This window comes from Hyla sarda, chromosome 5 (genome assembly GCF_029499605.1).
Source record: "Hyla sarda isolate aHylSar1 chromosome 5, aHylSar1.hap1, whole genome shotgun sequence".
Classification (NCBI taxonomy): domain Eukaryota; kingdom Metazoa; phylum Chordata; class Amphibia; order Anura; family Hylidae; genus Hyla; species Hyla sarda.
Window position 1 is genome coordinate 30,038,863 of NC_079193.1, and position 19,791 is coordinate 30,058,653.

At 39.3% G+C, this 19,791-nt stretch overlaps 1 protein-coding gene across 3 annotated transcripts in view; it reads left to right on the forward strand.

Annotated features, from left to right (window-relative positions):
• LOC130273000 (ATP-dependent translocase ABCB1-like) overlaps positions 1–19,791 on the forward strand; it is an 87,949-nt gene that overhangs the window by 51,055 nt on the left and 17,103 nt on the right. For 2 of the 3 annotated variants that reach the window (XM_056519099.1, XM_056519098.1), the window contains exons 12-21: positions 3,917–4,042; positions 4,170–4,373; positions 4,611–4,781; positions 5,517–5,678; positions 7,674–7,856; positions 9,563–9,709; positions 11,781–11,882; positions 13,363–13,440; positions 14,446–14,529; positions 18,398–18,601. In XM_056519099.1, coding sequence (XP_056375074.1) covers positions 3,917–4,042; positions 4,170–4,373; positions 4,611–4,781; positions 5,517–5,678; positions 7,674–7,856; positions 9,563–9,709; positions 11,781–11,882; positions 13,363–13,440; positions 14,446–14,529; positions 18,398–18,601 — 1,461 coding nt within the window. Of the gene's footprint in view, positions 1–3,916; positions 4,043–4,169; positions 4,374–4,610; positions 4,782–5,516; positions 5,679–7,673; positions 7,857–9,562; positions 9,710–11,780; positions 11,883–13,362; positions 13,441–14,445; positions 14,530–18,397; positions 18,602–19,791 lie in introns of those variants that run through there. The other variant, XM_056519100.1, reaches the window with a different exon arrangement.

Here is a 19,791-nt window from a genome sequence, read left to right on the forward strand (position 1 = left end):
ATGTATAATGGCATTAGTTATGTGTACAGTATAGCAGTGTTATTATGTAATGTATAATGGCATTAGTTATGTGTACAGTATAGCAGTGTTATTAATATGTAATGTATAATGGCATTAGTTATGTGTACAGTATAGCAGTGTTATTAATATGTAATGTATAATGGCATTAGTTATGTGTACAGTATAGCAGTGTTATTAATATGTAATGTATGGTGGCATTAGTTATGTGTACAGTATAGCAGTGTTATTAATATGTAATGTATAATGGCATTAGTTATGTGTACAGTATAGCAGTGTTATTAATATGTAATGTATAATGGCATTAGTTATGTGTACAGTAAAGCAGTGTTATTATTATGTAATGTATGGTGGCATTAGTTATGTGTACAGTATAGCAGTGTTATTAATATGTAATGTATAATGGCATTAGTTATGTGTACAGTATAGCAGTGTTATTTATATGGAATATATGATGGCATTAGTTATGTGTATAGTATAGCAGTGTTATTAATATGTAATGTATAATGGCATTAGTTATGTGTACAGTATAGCAGTGTTATTTATATGGAATATATGATGGCATTAGTGATGTGTACAGTATAGCAGTGTTATTAATATGTAATGTATAATGGCATTAGTTATGTGTACAGTATAGCAGTGTTATTATGTAATGTATAATGGCATTAGTTATGTGTACAGTATAGCAGTGTTATTATGTAATGTATAATGGCATTAGTTATGTGTACAGTATAGCAGTGTTATTAATATGTAATGTATAGTGGAATTAGTTATGTGTAAACTATAGCAGTGTTATTAATATGTAATGTATGGTGGCATTAGTTATGTGTACAGTATAGCAGTGTTATTATTATGTAATGTATAGTGGAATTAGTTATGTGTACAGTATAGCAGTGTTATTAATATGTAATGTATGGTGGCATTAGTTATGTGTACAGTATAGCAGTGTTATTAATGAGTAATGTAAAATGGCATTAGTTATGTGTACAGTATAGCAGTGTTATTAATATGTAATGTTTAATGGCATTAGTTATGTGTACAGTATAGCAGTGTTATTAATGTGTAATGTATGGTGGCATTAGTTATGTGTACAGTAAAGCAGTGTTATTAATATGTAATGTATAATGGCATTAGTTATGTGTACAGTATAGCAGTGTTATTTATATGGAATATATGATGGCATTAGTTATGTGTACAGTATAGCAGTGTTATTATTATGTAATGTATAATGGCATTAGCTATGTGTACAGTATAGCAGTGTTATTAATATGTAATGTATAATGGCATTAGTTATGTGTACAGTATAGCAGTGTTATTATGTAATGTATAGTGGCATTAGTTATGTGTACAGTATAGCAGTGTTATTAATATGTAATGTATAGTGGAATTAGTTATGTGTACACTATAGCAGTGTTATTAATATGTAATGTATGGTGGCATTAGTTATGTGTACAGTATAGCAGTGTTATTATTATGTAATGTATAGTGGAATTAGTTATGTGTACAGTATAGCAGTGTTATTAATATGTAATGTATGGTGGCATTAGTTATGTGTACAGTATAGCAGTGTTATTAATGAGTAATGTAAAATGGCATTAGTTATGTGTACAGTATAGCAGTGTTATTAATATGTAATGTATAATGGCATTAGTTATGTGTACAGTATAGCAGTGTTATTAATGTGTAATGTATGGTGGCATTAGTTATGTATACAGTAAAGCAGTGTTATTAATATGTAATGTATAATGGCATTAGTTATGTGTACAGTATAGCAGTGTTATTTATATGGAATATATGATGGCATTAGTTATGTGTACAGTTTACAGTGTTATTAATATGTAATGTATGGTGGCATTAGTTATGTGTACAGTATAGCAGTGTTATTAATATGTAATGTATAATGGCATTAGTTATGTGTGCAGCATAGCAGTGTTATTAATATGTAATGTACAATGGCATTAGTTATGTGTACAGTATAGCAGCGTTATTATTATGTAATGTATAATGGCATTAGTTATGTGTACAGTATAGCAGTGTTATTATGTAATGTATAATGGCATTAGTTATGTGTACAGTATAGCAGTGTTATTATGTAATGTATAATGGCATTAGTTATGTGTACAGTATAGCAGTGTTATTATGTAATGTATAATGGCATTAGTTATGTGTACAGTATAGCAGTGTTATTTATATGTAATGTATAATGGCATTAGTTATGTGTACAGTATAGCAGTGTTATTAATATGTAATGTATGGTGACATTAGTTATGTGTACAGTATAGCAGTGTTATTATTATGTAATGTATAGTGGAATTAGTTATGTGTACAGTATAGCAGTGTTATTAATATGTAATGTATGGTGGCATTAGTTATGTGTACAGTATAGCAGTGTTATTAATGAGTAATGTAAAATGGCATTAGTTATGTGTACAGTATAGCAGTGTTATTAATATGTAATGTATAATGGCATTAGTTATGTGTACAGTATAGCAGTGTTATTAATATGTAATGTATAGTGGCATTAGCTATGTGTACAGTATAGCAGTGTTATTAATATGTAATGTATAATGGCATTAGTTATGTGTACAGTATAGCAGTGTTATTTATATGGAATATATGATGGCATTAGTTATGTGTACAGTATAGCAGTGTTATTATGTAATGTATAATGGCATTAGTTATGTGTACAGTATAGCAGTGTTATTAATATGTAATGTATAATGGCATTAGTTATGTGTACAGTATAGCAGTGTTATTAATATGTAATGTATAATGGCATTAGTTATGTGTACAGTATAGCAGTGTTATTAATATGTAATGTATAGTGGCATTAGTTATGTGTACAGTATAGCAGTGTTATTAATATGTAATGTATAATGGCATTAGTTATGTGTACAGTATAGCAGTGTTATTTATATGGAATATATGATGGCATTAGTTATGTGTACAGTATAGCAGTGTTGTTATGTAATGTATAATGGCATTAGTTATGTGTACAGTATAGCAGTGTTATTAATATATAATCTATGGTGGCATTACTTATGTGTATAGTAGGGCAGAGTTATTAATATGTAATATATGATGGCATTAGTTATGTGTACAGTATAGCAGTGTTATTATTATGTAATCTATGGTGGCATTACTTATGTGTATAGTAGGGCAGAGTTATTAATATGTAATATATGATGGCATTAGTTATGTGTACAGTATAGCAGTGTTATTAATATGTAATGTATAGTGGCATTAGTTATGTGTACAGTATAGCAGTGTTATTAATATGTAATGTATAATGGCATTAGTTATGTGTACAGTATAGCAGTGTTATTAATATGTAATGTATAATGGCATTAGTTATGTGTACAGTATAGCAGTGTTATTAATATGTAATGTATAATGGCATTAGTTATGTGTACAGTATAGCAGTGTTATTAATATGTAATGTATGGTGGCATTAGTTATGTGTACAGTATAGCAGTGTTATTATTATGTAATGTATAATGGCATTAGTTATGTGTACAGTATAGCAGTGTTATTAATATGTAATGTATAATGGTATTAGTTATGTGTACAGTATAGCAGTATTATTTATATGTAATGTATAATGGTATTAGTTATGTGTACAGTATAGCAGTGTTATTATTATGTAATGTATAATGACATTAGTTATGTGTACAGTATAGCAGTGTCACTAATGTGTAATGTATGGTGGCATTACTTATGTGTACAGTATAGAAGTGTTATTAATATGTAATGTATGGTGGCATTACTTATGTGTACAGTAGGGCAGAGTTATTAATGTGTAATATATCATGGCATTAGTCATGTGTACAGTATGGCAGTATTATTTATGTACACGGCTCAGTGACATGTCTAATGAGAATATTATTTGTCATTGAAGGTTCTGAACGGTTTGAACCTTACGATTCCCAGTGGTCAGACGGTGGCCCTTGTGGGGAGCAGTGGTTGTGGAAAAAGTACAACGGTCCAGCTCATTCAGAGATTCTACGATCCAAAAGAAGGCATGGTAAGAGCGGTTTATACATTTATACATAAACCCTTCTGTCATAGTAATAGATTAGCACAAGAAGTCTTTTCCAGCCAATCTTCTCATAGTCATGGATACATTTTCACGTCATGTCTTCTCCTTACAGATCACTATTGACGGACAAGATATTCGTAATCTGAATACCAGATACTTACGAGAGATCATCGGTGTGGTGAGCCAGGAGCCCGTCCTGTTTGATACCACTATAGCTGAGAATATCCGCTATGGCCGGGAAGATGTAACCATGGAAGAAATCGTACAAGCCACCAAGGAAGCCAATGCCTATAACTTCATCATGAAGCTTCCAGATGTAAGCGATTATTTATTCTGTTTTTCTATGCACTATATTTTTGAATAATTTATCTTTTTTGGCATTTTTTTTCAGTCTTTTATTTTAATATCTGTAGTTATGATTTTTGTATTCAAGGGGTTTACTGAAGAATACAGGTCTTATCCATAGGCCCTGTCAGGGCCTATGGACATTATAGTGGGATCCTGAGTTTGAGGCATTAGATTCCATATTAACCATGTTTTTATGAATTTTCAGAGATTTGACACTCTTGTGGGAGAGAGAGGAACACAGCTCAGCGGAGGTCAGAAGCAGAGAATCGCCATTGCCAGGGCACTCGTTCGCAACCCTAAAATTCTCCTTCTGGATGAAGCCACATCTGCCCTGGACACCGAGAGCGAAGCTGTGGTCCAGGCAGCTCTAGATAAGGTATTTACTGGGTCCTGTAAGCATGATAAGGAGGCATTCTTTACATCTAGAGCAGTAGTGGCCCCCCAGATGTTGCAAAACTACAACTTTCAGCATGCCCGGATAGCATGCTGGATTTTGTAGTTTTGCAACATCTGGAAGGCCACAGTTTGGAGACCAGTGTTCTAGTGGAAAGAAGGTTTTTACCATCATCACAGATAAAAATTCTTTACTGTAAGAGCAGTCAGACTATGGAATGCTCTGCCATATAACGTAGTGATGACTCATTAAACAAGCCCAAGGGGAGCCTGGATGCTTTTCTTAAAAATAAATTATATTAGAAGCTAGGGTTAATAGATTTGTGAAGGTAGAACGTTGATCTAGAGTTTTCCCCCCTGGTATGGGGCAATTGGCATCTGCCTCATAAGACTTTTTTGCCTTCTTCTGGATCCACACATTAGGGATATAAATTGAACTTCATAGACTTGTTTCAAGCTTATCAACTATGTAACTACTACATTTTTGCTACTTTTTCTAAGCCATTGACTATGTTGCGGGATCACAGTTTATATTTTGGCTTGACTAAAGTGGCCCAAAAAAGTCCAGTAAAAAAAGTGGCCCAAAAAAGTCCAATAAAAAAGTGGCCCAAAAAAGTCCAGTAAAAAAGTGGCCCAAAAAAGTCCAGTAAAAAAGTGGCCCAAAAAAGTACTCTGTTTAACTGCCTTCAAATCTCTTCACTTTTTACTTATATTGTAGGCCAGAGAAGGCCGGACGACTATTGTCATTGCCCACCGATTGTCAACAATCCGGAACGCAGACACCATTGCTGGATTTTCTGAAGGTGTCATCACTGAACAAGGATCCCATGCAGAACTCATGAAACTAGAGGGAATTTACTATAAGCTGGTCACAATGCAGGTCAGTAGAAAGTTGGGAAAACCTGGACATACAGAACGCGTCTGACATTTAGAGCCCGTTGCGATGTTAAGGGATCATCTTGTCTTCTTCTATTAGTTTGTGTGCGGTACTTTACTATACAATTTAAGATCATCACTTACTTTGGATCAGCTGGTTTGGTTGCTCTGCCCTTGGGTAGTTTACTTCCCTTGGGAAGTTTTATGATTGCTTATTCTCTTTTGTAATCTCCCTGGCTTTTGCAGTGTAGTTCGGATTATAGTGTATGCTCTCTGTATTCATACCCTGTATTCCCTGTATTACTCTAGTTTGCTGTTCTACACTAGCTTTGTGCCCAGTCAGTCCTGTTAGTTTTTTGTTCATTCTTGTGTAGTCCTTGTTTCTTTACCTTGTAGTTGCTCCTGTTTCCCCTAATTTCATCTAATTGCACTTGTTTCTTAAAGGAGTACTCCAGTCCAGGAACACTTATCCCCTATCCACCGCCGGCAGTCCCCAGGAAGGGAGCGTGTCAACCCCCGTACAAAGTGGCAGCCGACACCCGCCCCCTCCATGTATCTCAATGGGAGAGCCGTAGATACCTGAACGCTGTATCTCCGGCTCTCCCATAGAAATACATGGAGGGGGCGTGTCGGCCGCCTTGGACTTGGTCTCTGGGTCCTAGTGCCTTCCTTTTGAGTGGGTCAGGATCACTTGTGCATTCTAGGATTTTCATTAGGGATATTTTCAGGGTCAGTGGTGTCAGTGCCCATATATAGACAGAGATAGATTTAGGTTAACGTTAATAGGGGAAGTTTTTGTAGTTTGTCCTTGTTCTTCATGAACTTGCTTCAGTTCCTGACGGCCATCTTCATCATTCATTTGCGCCATCATCTATTCCAATTATCATTCAGTTTTTGTCATCTGTTGGTAAGTTCCTATGGGGTCACTAGGCTGCAGGACCAGTCTACACCTAAAGCAGCCACTTTCCTTGGGTCATAATAATGACTCCCTGTACTCAGATGCCCCCAGGCTTTATTAGTAGAGCAGGAAGACCCAACAGTAATCGCACAAGAAAACCATACAAGCTTGTATCAAGTCAGAAATAAACACAATGGCCCTGATTTACTAAAAGTGGAGTGTAGGTGTCTTTTGTGGATTTTAACTCCCTACAATTTTTTTTCCACGGTATTTACCATGGTTTCCCTACATTTTGCACTTTTCCCTACATTTTGCTTTTTTTTACACATGCTCTGATCTGTCTGGTTTTTCTCAGCTCAAATCCAGCACATTTTCAGTGGAAACCTTAGTAAATATGTTCTCTGATCTGAAGAAGGGGGTGGCTCCCCCGAAACGCGTAATCTGTATTTTATTGTTTTTATTACAATAAACCTTCCAGTGTTTTGTACTACCACTACATCTCTGGTTAGGTTTACTTCGTGGGAATCTGCAGCGCCTATTGGGGTCTTGTTGTTCTACTTGCCATAGTAAATATGTTGGGTTTTTGTGAAAATGTCGGGGACATGCCCCCTTTTCGGCAGTCACGCCCCTTCCCCCAATGACCACACCCCTTTTTCGGATTTTCTGAGTGAAATGGAGAGTTTGTCGGGTTTTTTTTTCAATTCTGGTGCAAATTCTGACGCAGACAACCCGACAAAACCTGTCGGGTTTACAATAGCCAATGACTGTGCCAGATGGAAATAGTAGTACCAGTAGGATTATTGAGCAGACACAATGCAAGCTTTCTTTTTTCAGCACTTTTAATTGAAAATGAGGTGGATTTTTGAACGCTTCCCATTGAAGTCAATGGAAGATGAACACCACCTGTTTTTTTTTTTGGTGGTGTGGTTTTTGCTCATGTGAACATACCCTCAGGGTCCAGCAAAGTTGACTGCTATAGGTGAAGTCCACATCTGCCCTCTAGTGACCAGCCGACGTTGTTACATTCCTGTCCTTGGTGATATTTTAGAATTGTATTGACACTCCCAATTTCTATACATTCATACTTACTATCATTCTTAGACTGTAGGTGCGGAGGAAGATAAGAGAAGTCTAATGGAAGGCAATATCTATAAAAACACCCCGGACTATGCAGAACACACCGATACCAAGCTAGTGAGGAGGAAGTCAAGTCGTCACGCCAGTGTCAAGAAATCACCTGAGGATGAAGAAAAAAAAGCAGAGAAAGACAATGATGACAAGAGGGTGAGTGCCAGGATATATGGTTACTGCATCACGGTGTTTCCGAAACGGTGTACGTCCAGGTGTTGCAAAACTGCAACTTCCAGGAAGGGAGTGTGTCCGGTGTGCATGCAGGTGTTCCAGGTGTTGCAAAACTACAACTTCCAGGAAGGGAGTGTGTCCGGTGTGCATGCAGGTGTTCCAGGTGTTGCAAAACTACAACTTCCAGGAAGGGAGTGTGTCCGGTGTGCATGCAGGTGTTCCAGGTGTTGCAAAACTACAACATCCAGGATGCCTGGACAGCCGAAGGCTGTCCGGGCATCCTGGAAGTTGTAGTTTTGCAACAGCAGGAGGCACCCTGGTTGGGAAACACTGTTTAAGGCCCCTTTCACACAACAGGTATCATCCTGTAAAAAACCTCCGGTATTACTCCCGGCAAAAAGTCCAGAAAATGGCTGTCAAAAAATCCCATTCATTTCAATGGGATTTTTTTGAACATCCTTTTGCATCAGGTACGTCCGTTTTTACTAATGTCAGTTATTTCTGCCGGCACAAAAGACAATGCATGCACAAATTTTTGGTCCGGCAGAAAAAAAAAAATGGTGAAAAACCGGACGTTAAAATTTAACATTGAAGTCTACGCGAACCGGATGTTCAAAAAAAAAACATCCGTTATCATCAGTTATCTATCGTCAGGTTTTTTTATATCCGTTTTTGTACTGAGCATGGTCAGTACAGCTTTACAAAAAACAGGTTCAAAACCTGATTTAAAAAAAAAACTGATGTAACTGGTAATAACAGATGATAACGGATGATAATGGATGAACATAAGTTTTTTAAAGAAAAAAAAACATTAAAAATAATGGATGATGGTCATCAGTTATCATCCGTTATTACCTGTTATTGCATCAGTTATATTTTTCATCTGTTATTTTAAATAGTAATGTAGTGTGAGAGGGGCCTCAGAGGAGAAATAACCGTCACCTATTGGCAATGAAGACAATAGTAACACCCAGTGAGTAAAAAAGGTTCACTACACCCAGGTAAACTAGAACGCTCTAAAGAGCTAACATAACACATTGCTAATTTTATAGAGTTATAATGTATTTATGATGTAAAATTATACCTTTCAGAATTGTTTTTTATTTTATTTATTTTTTTAAGCGTACCTGTAATATCATAGATATACATAGATATACATGTGTTTTTTTTATGGGTCTAGCTTCTATATTTGGCTCACAAATCCCTCTGTTCTGCTGCTCACTCATTCTGACATCCACTGCTAGGAAGGGGCGGGTCCCAGGCAGACACTGAGCCCCCCCCCCCTCACTCACCATGCATTCACTTTCTCCCTGAGTTTGCTGTACTGTGCTGGGTCTCTTCATCCAATCACTGCAGGCTGCTCTGTAACCCCTTTCTCTTTGTTTTCATGCTGCAGTCTGATAGGACAGGAGTGAGCACAGATAAGTGCTAATCCCGCCTTTTCTTCCTGGACTATGTCCTAGCCTGTTCTTCTGCTGGGACAAAGATCATGCTGCATCCAGACAGTATAATGTTCTGGATGGTATGGGGACCCCTAGTGGTCTTTTTAATAAGGCATGATTTCTATGAAAAGAAGATAAAACTTTTGAATGTGAAAGTATATTAGAAAGGTTAAAGTTTTGCCAAGATGTTCAACATATAAAAAGTTTTAATTATGTAAGTTCCCATTTTAATTTATATTGTTTCAGATTGAAGAGGTTCCACCAGTCTCTTTTTTCAAAATCCTGAGATTGAACAAACCCGAATGGCCGTACTTTGTAGTTGGACTTATTTGTGCTGCTATAAACGGTGCCGTGCAACCATCCTTTGCTATTATATTCTCCAAGATTATTGGGGTAAGTATAGCGCTCCTGCGCATCTTGCATTACTACAATATACATGTGTGTTTGCATCAAATCTCTTAGCACAACAAAATTACACAAAATACTTAAAGGGGTACTCCGCTGCTCAGCGTTGGGAACAAAATGTTTCAAACGCAGAAGTAGGGCGCCAGGAGCTTGTGACGTCATAGCCCCGCCTCCTCATGACGGCACGCTCCGCCCCCTCAATGCAAGTCTACGGGAGGGGGCATGACACCCCCTCCCATAGACTTGCATTGAGGGGCGGGGAGTGACATCATGAGGGGGCGGGGACGGCTCCAGCGTTCGGAACAGTTTGTAAACCTATATGATCTCTCTTTTGTGCCTTTTATGCCACACTTTTTCCAGGCATGGAGCTGGAGAGCTGTGCTTTGTACTCTGACTGATCAGATTTCGCTCCTTCTTTCCTGGCAGCATGAGTCTGACACACAAGTTAAAGGGGTACTCCGGTGGAAAACATTGTTTTTTTAGGTCTTTATAAGTCAACTGGTGCCAGAAAGTTAAACAGATTGGTAAATGACTTCTATAGAAAAAATATTTACCCTTCCAGTACTTATTAGCAGCTGTATGCTACAGAGGAAATTGTTTTTTTTTTATTATTCCTTTTTTGTTTTGTCCACAGTGCTCTCTTCTGACACCTGATGTCCATATCAGGAACTGTCCAGAGCAGCATATGTTTGCTATGGGGATTTTCTCCTGCTCTGGACAGTTCCTGATACGGGCATCAGGTGTCAGCAGAGAGCACTGTGGACAAGACAAAAAAGAAATTAAAAAAGAACAGAATTTCCTCTGTAGTATACAGCTGCTAAAATGTACAAGAAGGGTAAAGATTTTTTAATAGAAGTCATTTACAAATCTGTTTAACTTTCTGGCACCAGTTCATAAAAAAATGTTTTTCACCGGAGTACCCCTTTAAGAAAGAGATACTGCAGCATCCCCCTCCTTCCTCCCTCTCTCTCCTCTCCTCCATATATTCACTTACTGTGTCTCTGAAAGGGAGTCTATCTGCTGATAAGACCGTCAGACACTACTGGATGGCTGTATAAAAACTCTGCACCTTTCCTGGAGCTCATGTGTCCGCCAAACTTACTTCGCCTTTTTTTCTTAGCCAAGTGTCAAGAAGGTGGTCTGACCTTCTCAAGTGTCACAGCTTAGCAGGCCTCCTCCCTTGCCTTCACCTCCTGGACCCTTCTTGACTGATGTGCAGGGCTCTGTATGTCAATAGAGGATGGGCTGGTGCAGTTTCCTGATACCCAATCTACCTGCTGCTGTACAATATAGGTTTTCGTATGGCGGTAGATCAGTGTTTGGAACAAACTGTTCCGAACGCTGGAGCCGGGAGCTCATGATGTCATAGCCCTGCCCCCTCAATGCAAGGCTATGGGAGGGGGCGTGACAGCCGTCATGCCCCCTGCCATAGACTTGTATTGAGGGGGAGGCGGGACGTCATTTGGAGGCGGGGCTATGATGTCACGATCTCCTGATGCCGGCTCCAGCGTTCGGAACAGTTTGTTCCAAAAGCTGAGCAGCGGATTACCCCTTTAAGTTGCAATAATACCACTGACTCCATCTTGAGAACTACAACTTCCAGCTGACCCTACACAACATCTGCCTTTTCCTCCGTGGTTGTGACTGGAAGATAAGGGCATGCTAGGTTGTGGCACATGAGCAGCTTTGCCCCACCTCCTTGACACTTGGCTTAGAAAGATTATTTTTATAAATTTGGCTGCCGCCATCGGCTCCAGTAAAGGTACTGTTTACTTTTATTGCGTAATAGTTATTCAGACATCAGGTAGCAAATGTGTAGGGCTACCTTTAGTGTCTAAGGACAATTTACAGAAAACCTGAAGTCATGTATACATGCAGTGATAATGGTATTGTCTTATACAAAGAAATAAAAAATAAATAAAATACTAATACATCAAACTGAACCCATATTGTGACCCATTATGATGCAGAATAAAGGAGCCATAGTAGAGTCAATATAATTACTGAAAATGGTAATAATACGCCAGAAATGGTAATAAACTCTTCTCTTACTTTGTAGGTATTTGCCGGCCCTGAGAATGAGATGAGATCCCAAAGCAACCTGTATTCCCTGTTATTTCTGGCTTTGGGGGGTATATCCTTTGTGACACTTTTCCTCCAGGTAATTGTTTGGCCCTGCTGTAATTTTAATATGTAAAATTGGAAACAATTAGATAAAAAAAAATGTAACTATTTCTTAAAGTGTACCTGTCACTTTAAAGGGATTATCCAAAATAGGGGGACTTTACTTATAGGAGGACTTTACCTGTCATACAGTAATGGACATGCTTACCTGGGATCTGTGCTTGTGTTAGTGGTAAATGGTCGTGTCCTGTGTTCCCATTACGATGCTGGCTTCTTTGTGTGAAATGGCTATTTCCTGTTTCTTTGACCTCCCTCCAACTACAATCCCCAGAATCTCTTGTTTCTAGTTTAAGGTGCTTTATCTCCCTCCCACACATCAACCACCCCACCCATTGCAGCACAGCTAGGCTCCCTTCCATGTGTGCTGTGCTTGAAACTACAATTGCCTGCAGCCCTGTGGAGAATGATCTCCCTCCCACCCAGCACTTGCTCCACCCATTGAAGCACAGACAGGCTCCCTTTAAACACCTGACTAGTAATGTAATGTCTCGGGCCGCACTGCAACCTGGGAAAACACTGAGACGACACTAATTTTGTATGCTGCTAAAAATGAACATAGGGGCAAAGTGCACATAAGAATTGTGAGACCACCATCAAACACAGGTACATATACTATATCCTAAACTACACTAACTTTACAGACCCTTAAAAGGGGTACTCCGGTGGAAAACTTTTTTTTTTTTTTTAAATCAGCTGGTGCCAGAAAGTTAAACAGATTTTTAAATTACTTCTATAAAAAAAATCTTAATCCTTTCAGTACTTATTAGCTGCTGAATACTACAGAGGAAATTATTTTCTTTTTGGAACCAGTGCTCTCTGCTTACATCACGAGCACAGTGCTCCCTGTTGACATCTCTGTCCATTTTAGGAACTGTCCAGAGCAGCATATGTTTGCTATGGGGATTTTCTCCTACTCTAGACAGTTCTTAAATTGGACAGAGATGTCAGCAGAGAGCACTGTGCTCGTGATGTCAGCAGAGAGCTCTGTGTTCCAAAAAGAAAAGGATTTCCTCTGTAGTTTTCCCCAGCTAACAAGTACTGGAAGGATTAAAATTTTTTAATAGAAGTAATTTAGAAATCTGTTTAACTTTCTGGCACCAGTTGATTTAAAAAAATAAAATAAAAAAAAAGTTTTCCACCAGAGTACCCCTTTAAGTTTGGGTTGACACATACACAAAGATATACACACGTATTTGAAACAGAAAATGCAGCCGTAATCGGTACAACTGCAAAATAAAATACGGCCGCACTTTGCAGGAATGCAGATACCAAGATAATTCCATAGAACAGTGGTCTCCAAACTGTGGACCTCCAGCTGTTGCAAAACTACAACTTCCAGCGTGCCCGGACAGCCAACGGCTGTCCGGGCATGCTGGGAGTTATAGTTTTGCAACAGCTGGAGGTCCATAGACTTTGATTGCAAAAGTTCCTAATATATTGTATTCCTCCGGTTTCAGGGATTCACATTTGGAAAAGCGGGAGAGATTCTTACGATGAGACTCAGGCTGTTCACCTTCAAAGCCATGCTGAGACAGGTATGATAATGCACAAGCATTAATTCAGAGCAGTGGTCTCCAAACTGTGGGTCTACAGCTGTTGCAGAACTACAACTCCCAGCATGCCCAGACAGCCAATGGCATGCTGGGAGTTGCAGTTTTTCAACAGCTGGAGGTCCACCATTTGGAGACCACTATGTTAGAGGGTTGTCTGGTTAGGCACTGCCTTGGGCATATGGACAGCCACCATTCATAGGGTCAAGGCAATTATTTTCGAAATACTCAAAAGTTAGGGACATCCCATGACTTTGTTTAGCAATAAAGTGCATTTCTTCCAAAATATCACCCCCTTGCTAGCAGGGAGGGGGCATTGCTTGAAGCAAAGCGTTAAAGAGGTACTCCAGTGGGGAAAAAAATGTTTTCAAATCAACTGGTGCAAAAAAGTTACACAGATTTGTAAATTATTTTTATTGAAAATCTTAATCCTTCCAGTACTTATCAGCTGCTGTATGCTCCAGAGGAAGTTGTGTGGTTCTTTCCAGTCAGACCACACTTCTGCACTCTTCTGCCACCTCTGTCCGTGTCAGGAACTGCCCAGAGCAAGAGAGGTTTGCTATGGATGATTTACTTATACTCTGTAAAGTTCCTGAAACGGACAGAGGTGGCAGCAGAGAGCACTGTGATCAGACAGAAAAGAACTACACAACTTCCTCTGGAGCAAACAGCAGCTGATAAGTCCTGGAAGGATTAAGATTTTTATATAGAAGTAACTTACAAATCTGTTTAACTTTTTGGCCCAGTTGATTTGAAATCATTTTATTTCATCCGGAGTGCCCCTTTTTAACCTTGTGTTTCCCAACCATATGGGAGAAGCTTCAAATAAAAATGTCCACTCCTAAGTATCCACTATTTCTAGGCGTGTATACGGTGTATAGCATTTTTTCCTCTATATCCTGGCCTGTTTATGAACTTAGAGGACTCGCTTACTATGGGAATAAATGTTTCATAAAGTGGAATTCATTTCTTTTGTCTTTTACATTTTAGGAGATTGGCTGGTTTGATGACAAGAAGAATAGCACTGGTGCTTTAACTACAAGACTGGCTACTGATGCTTCCCAAGTCCAGGGGGTATGCACTAATATTTGGTGTTAACAAAGATGACAGCTCTGTATGGGTGGATTTATATATATATATATATATATATATATATATATATATATATATATATATATATAATTTTACATATATATGTAAGATTATTAAAGGGGTACTCCAGTGGAAAACTTTTTTTTTTTTTTTTTTAAATCAGCTGGTGCCAGAAAGTTAAACAGATTTGTAAATTACTTCTATTAAAAAAAAATCTTAATCCTTTCAGTACTTATTAGCTGCTAAATACTACAGAAGAAATTATTTTCTTTTTGGAACACAGTGCTCTCTGCTGAATCATAAGCACAGTGCTCTCTGCTGACATCTCTGTCCGTTTTAGGAACTGACCAGAGCAGCATATGTTTGCTATGGGGATTTTCTTCTCCTCTGGACAGTTCTTAAAATGGACAGAGATGTCAGCAGGGAGCACTGTGCTCGTGATTCAGCAGAGAGCTCTGTGTTCCGAAATAGAAGTAATTTAGAGATCTGTTTAGCTTTTTGGCACCAGTTGATTTAAAAAAAAAAAAGTTTTCCACTGGAGTACCCCTTTAACGACGCAGGACGTATATTTACGTCCTCCGCCAGCTCCCGCAATATGCCGCGGGGTCACGCGGTGTCCCCGCGTCATATCGGGTCGGTCCCGGCGGCTATCAACGGCCGGGACCCGCGGCTAATACAGGACATCACCGATCGCGATGATGCCCTGTATTAACCCTTCAGGTGCAGCGATCAAAGCTGACCGCCACGTCTGAAGTGTAAGTATCCCGGCTGCTCAGTCGGGCTGTTCGGGACCACCGTGGTGAAATCGCGGCGTCCCGAACAGCTTACAGGACACCGGGAGGGCCCTTACCTGCCTCCTCGGTGTCCGATTGACGAATGACTGCTCCGTGCCTGAGATCCAGGCAGGAGCAGTCAAGCGCCGATAACACTGATCACAGGCGTCTTAATACACGCCAGTGATCAGCATGAGAGATCAGTGTGTGCAGTGTTATAGGTCCCTATGGCCTATAACCTATAACACTGCAAAAAAAAAGTTTAAAAAAAGTGTTAATAAAGATCATTCAACCCCTTCCCTAATAAAAGTTTGAATCACCCCCCTTTTCCCATAAAAAAAAATAAAACAGTGTAAATAAAAAAATAAACATATGTGGTATCGCCGCGTGCGTAAATGTCCGAACTATAAAAATATATCATTAATTAAACCGCACGGTCAATGGCGTAAACGCAAAAAGCGTATTTTTGGTCACTTTATATACCATTAAAAAATGAATAAAAAGTGATCAAAAAGTCCGATCAAAACAAAAATGATACCAATAAAAACTTCAGATCACGGCGCAAAAAATAAGTCCTCATATCGCCCTGTACGTGGAAAAATAAAAAAGTTATAGGGGTCAGAAGATGACATTTTTAAACGTACACATTTTCCTGCATGTAGTTATGAATTTTTTCAGAAGTGCGACAAAATCAAACCTATATAAGTAGGGTATCATTTTAACCGTATGGACCTACAGATTAATGATAAGGTGTCATTTTTACCGAAATATGCACTGCGTAGAAACGGAAGCCCCCAAAAGTTACAAAATGGCATTTTTTCTTCAATTTTGTCGCACAATGATTTTTTTTTCTATTTTGCCGTGAATTTTTGGGTAAAATGACTAATGTCACTGCAAAGTAGAATTGGTGACGCAAAAAATAAGCCACATAAAATTGAAAGGGTTATGATTTATAAAAGGTAAGGAGGAAAAAACGAAAGTGCAAAAACTGAAAAACCCTGAGTCCTTAAGGGGTTAAGGGAGGGACACTGCTTCCGGTGATTCAAAAAGGCCATTAGCACTCCGCGGGCTTCTGGGTAAGGGAATATGCAAAGCAGCTCATCACACCACTTTCACAGGTAACATGCACTAGAATCACCCTTTGATGGAGCTAAGGCTGATTCTAGGGCATGCCACCTGTCAAAGTGGTGTGATGAGCTGCTTTGCATATATACTGTATATGTGTATATATATATATATATATATATATATATATATATATATATATAATATATATAACATTTGGACTGTTCAGTCCTTCTAGGTAAACTAGATGTGATCATTGTTGTAAAAAAAAAAATAACCTGGTTGTACAGAGCTTAAAGGGGTACTCCGCTGCCCCAGTGTTCGGAACATTTTGTTCTGAACACTTGGAGCGGGCGGCGGGGGTCGTGACGTCATGGCCACACCCCTCATGACATCACAGCACACCCCCTCAATGCAAGTCTATGGGAGGGGGCATGGCGTCTGCCACGCCTCCTCCCATAGACTTGTATTGAGGGGGCGTGGTGTGGCATCACCAGGGGTGTGGCCATGATGTCACAAACCCCGCCGCCCGCACGCAGCATTCTAAACAACCCCAGTGATCAGACATCTTATCCCCTATCCTTTGCATAGGGGATAAGATGTCTAGGGGCGGAGTACCCCTGTAATGGTCTGTATGATAAAAATTGATATAAAAAAAGACAATCAGGATAGTATAAAATGAAGATGAACGAACGAACCACTAGACACTAAGAAGGTGACCTATCTGAAATAAACTGACATTTATTGGTATAGTCATCATTCATGAACTACATCTGCAAGTGAGTATAAAATAGTATAAATAAATAAAATGAAATGGGGTAAAAATACCTAGATAAAATTATTTATAAAAATAACAAGAATAATTTATGTCCACCTATTTCATGCAAGCCCATAAATTTCAAAGTTCATAAAAGTTCATATCTATATCGAAGATCATAAGTACAGTGAACCCTCGACATACGATAGTTTCAACAACAATGGGCTATCGGAACCCATCGTATGATCAATACAGCCTCAACTTATGATGCCTCTGTATGATGATGTCATCCTGTAGTTCACAGGAAGTCAGCTGACCCAGGACAGCTATATAACACTTTAATATAATATAATTAATATGATTAATACTATAAAACATTAAAGGGGTACTCCGGTGGAAAATGTTTATTTTTAAATCAACTGGTGCCAGAAAGTTAAACAGATTCGTAAATAACTTCTATTAAAAAATCTTTACCCTTCCAGTACTTATTAGCAGCTGTATGCTACAGAGGAAATTATTTTCTTTTTGAATTTCTATTTTGTCTTGTCCACAGTGCTCTCTGCTGACACCTCTGTCCGTGTCAGGAACTGTCCAGAGCAGAAGAAAATCCCCATAGGAAACCTCTCCTGCTCTGGACAGTTCCTGACACGGACAGAGGTGTCGGCAGAGAGCACTGTGGACAAGACAAAATAGAAATTCAAAAGGAAAATAATTTCCTCTGTAGCATACAGCTGCTAATACGTACTGGAAGGGTAAAGATTTTTTTAATAGAAGTTATTAACAAATCTGTTTAACTTTCTGGCACCGGTTGATTTAAAAAGAAACGTTTTCCACATGAGTGCCGCTTTAATGTGTTATAGTATTAATTATATTATATTCATGTGTTATATAGCTGTCCTGGGTCTACAGGATGACATCATCACCTAAGTACTGAAAGGATTGAGATTTTTAAAGAAAAGTAATTTACAAATCTGTTTAACTTTCTGACACCAGTTCATTAAAAAAAAAAAAAAAAAAAGTTTTCCACCGGATACCCCTTTATGCATTAAGAGTCCAACTGGCGATCACATGACCCAGTTACAGCAATGAATCACATAGATGCAGCTGAGCTGGAATAAAACAGATGGCGCTGTAGGCCTAGTGATGGTGAGTGTGCATGATATTGGCAAAAAAAATATATTTTTTTACATAGACAGTATATGAAATGTGGAATGTACGGTAATTCAGCTTATTATACTAAACATCTTTATTACAGGCGACCGGATCCAGACTGGCCCTGATGGCTCAGAACATTGCAAATTTGGGCACTGCAGCGATAATATCTTTCATTTACGGATGGCAGCTAACCCTCCTTATCTTGGTCATTGTACCAATCATTGCTGTCTCTGCGCTGCTTCAGATGAAAGCTTTTGCCGGACATGCGAAGAAGGACAAAGCGGAACTCGAAGTAGCTGGAAAGGTGAGATGTCGGCTGTAATATGTGCAGTCAGTCTGTATACAAGTGTTACCCAACTAGGGTGCCTCCAGATGTTGCAAAACTACAATTCCCAGCATGCCCGGACAGCCAAAGGCTGTCCGGGCATGCTGGGAGTTGTAGTTTTGCAACGCCTGGAGGCACCCTGGTTGGAAAACACTATACAGAGATAACCTGCTGAGCAATACAGACCAGGACGTCTGCGCTTTGATATTGTGTTCGTCTCTTTACCTTAATTAATAATTTTACAGGGCAGCTATAGATGACCACATACCTCTCTGATACTCAGTAAGATCCGCTGGTCCTCATCATACTGCCTGACAGCAGAATACAGGCAGCCATAAGTGGTATTTGTGTGATGTCCCAGTACGGGATATGCATCTCACAGTCCTATCAGCTTGAGTCCCTGCACGTCCCCAGGGTTCACTTGCACTGTACCCCTATAATCTGTATAATTGTATATTATGTGTAAAGGGCCTTTGATATGGCCACATGGTTATTGATCGCATGATAATAGTTGTCACATGTTTTGTTACCCAGAGAGCACCAGGTGACCAGATGACCCGTAGCTAGCCTATGGGCTCCTTGCACAGCCCCCCTCTATAAGGAAGGGAGGAGCTGCAATCTGCCTCTTTTGCTCTTGTTTTTCACTTTCTGCTGAGGTCAAGTCCAGTCCAGACGTCTCAAAGCCAGTGTGCAGCACATCTGGAGGCCTCAAGCCTAAATTACAGCCACAAGTAAAGTCAAGTCATCTCTGTCTGCTGTCACTATCTTCAGTCAAGTCAAGTCTATTATAGTCTGTGTGGCTGTCCTAAAGTCTGTCAAAGTCACTGCAAGTCCCAGCAAGCTGCGAGGTCCCTTGTGTCCCTCCTCTCTGGGATCCTGGCCTAGCTGTAAAGACTGTACCGTCTGTCTACCTCAGTAAAGCTACCGTTAGCCCTGACCTGGCCTTGGACTCTTATTTGCCCTGCCTAACTAGGACTAGCAGTGCTACCGTTCGGGTGGTTCTCGTTAAAACCACGCCCTGGCGTCACGAACATTCAGGAGTTAACACCATCTGCCCCTGGGCTACAACATCTGCCCCATACACGTCACTTCACACCCCGACACCACATTTGCATTCTGCTGACAGTGCCTTTATGGATTGTTACATACAGTGATATTTGTGAATTCGC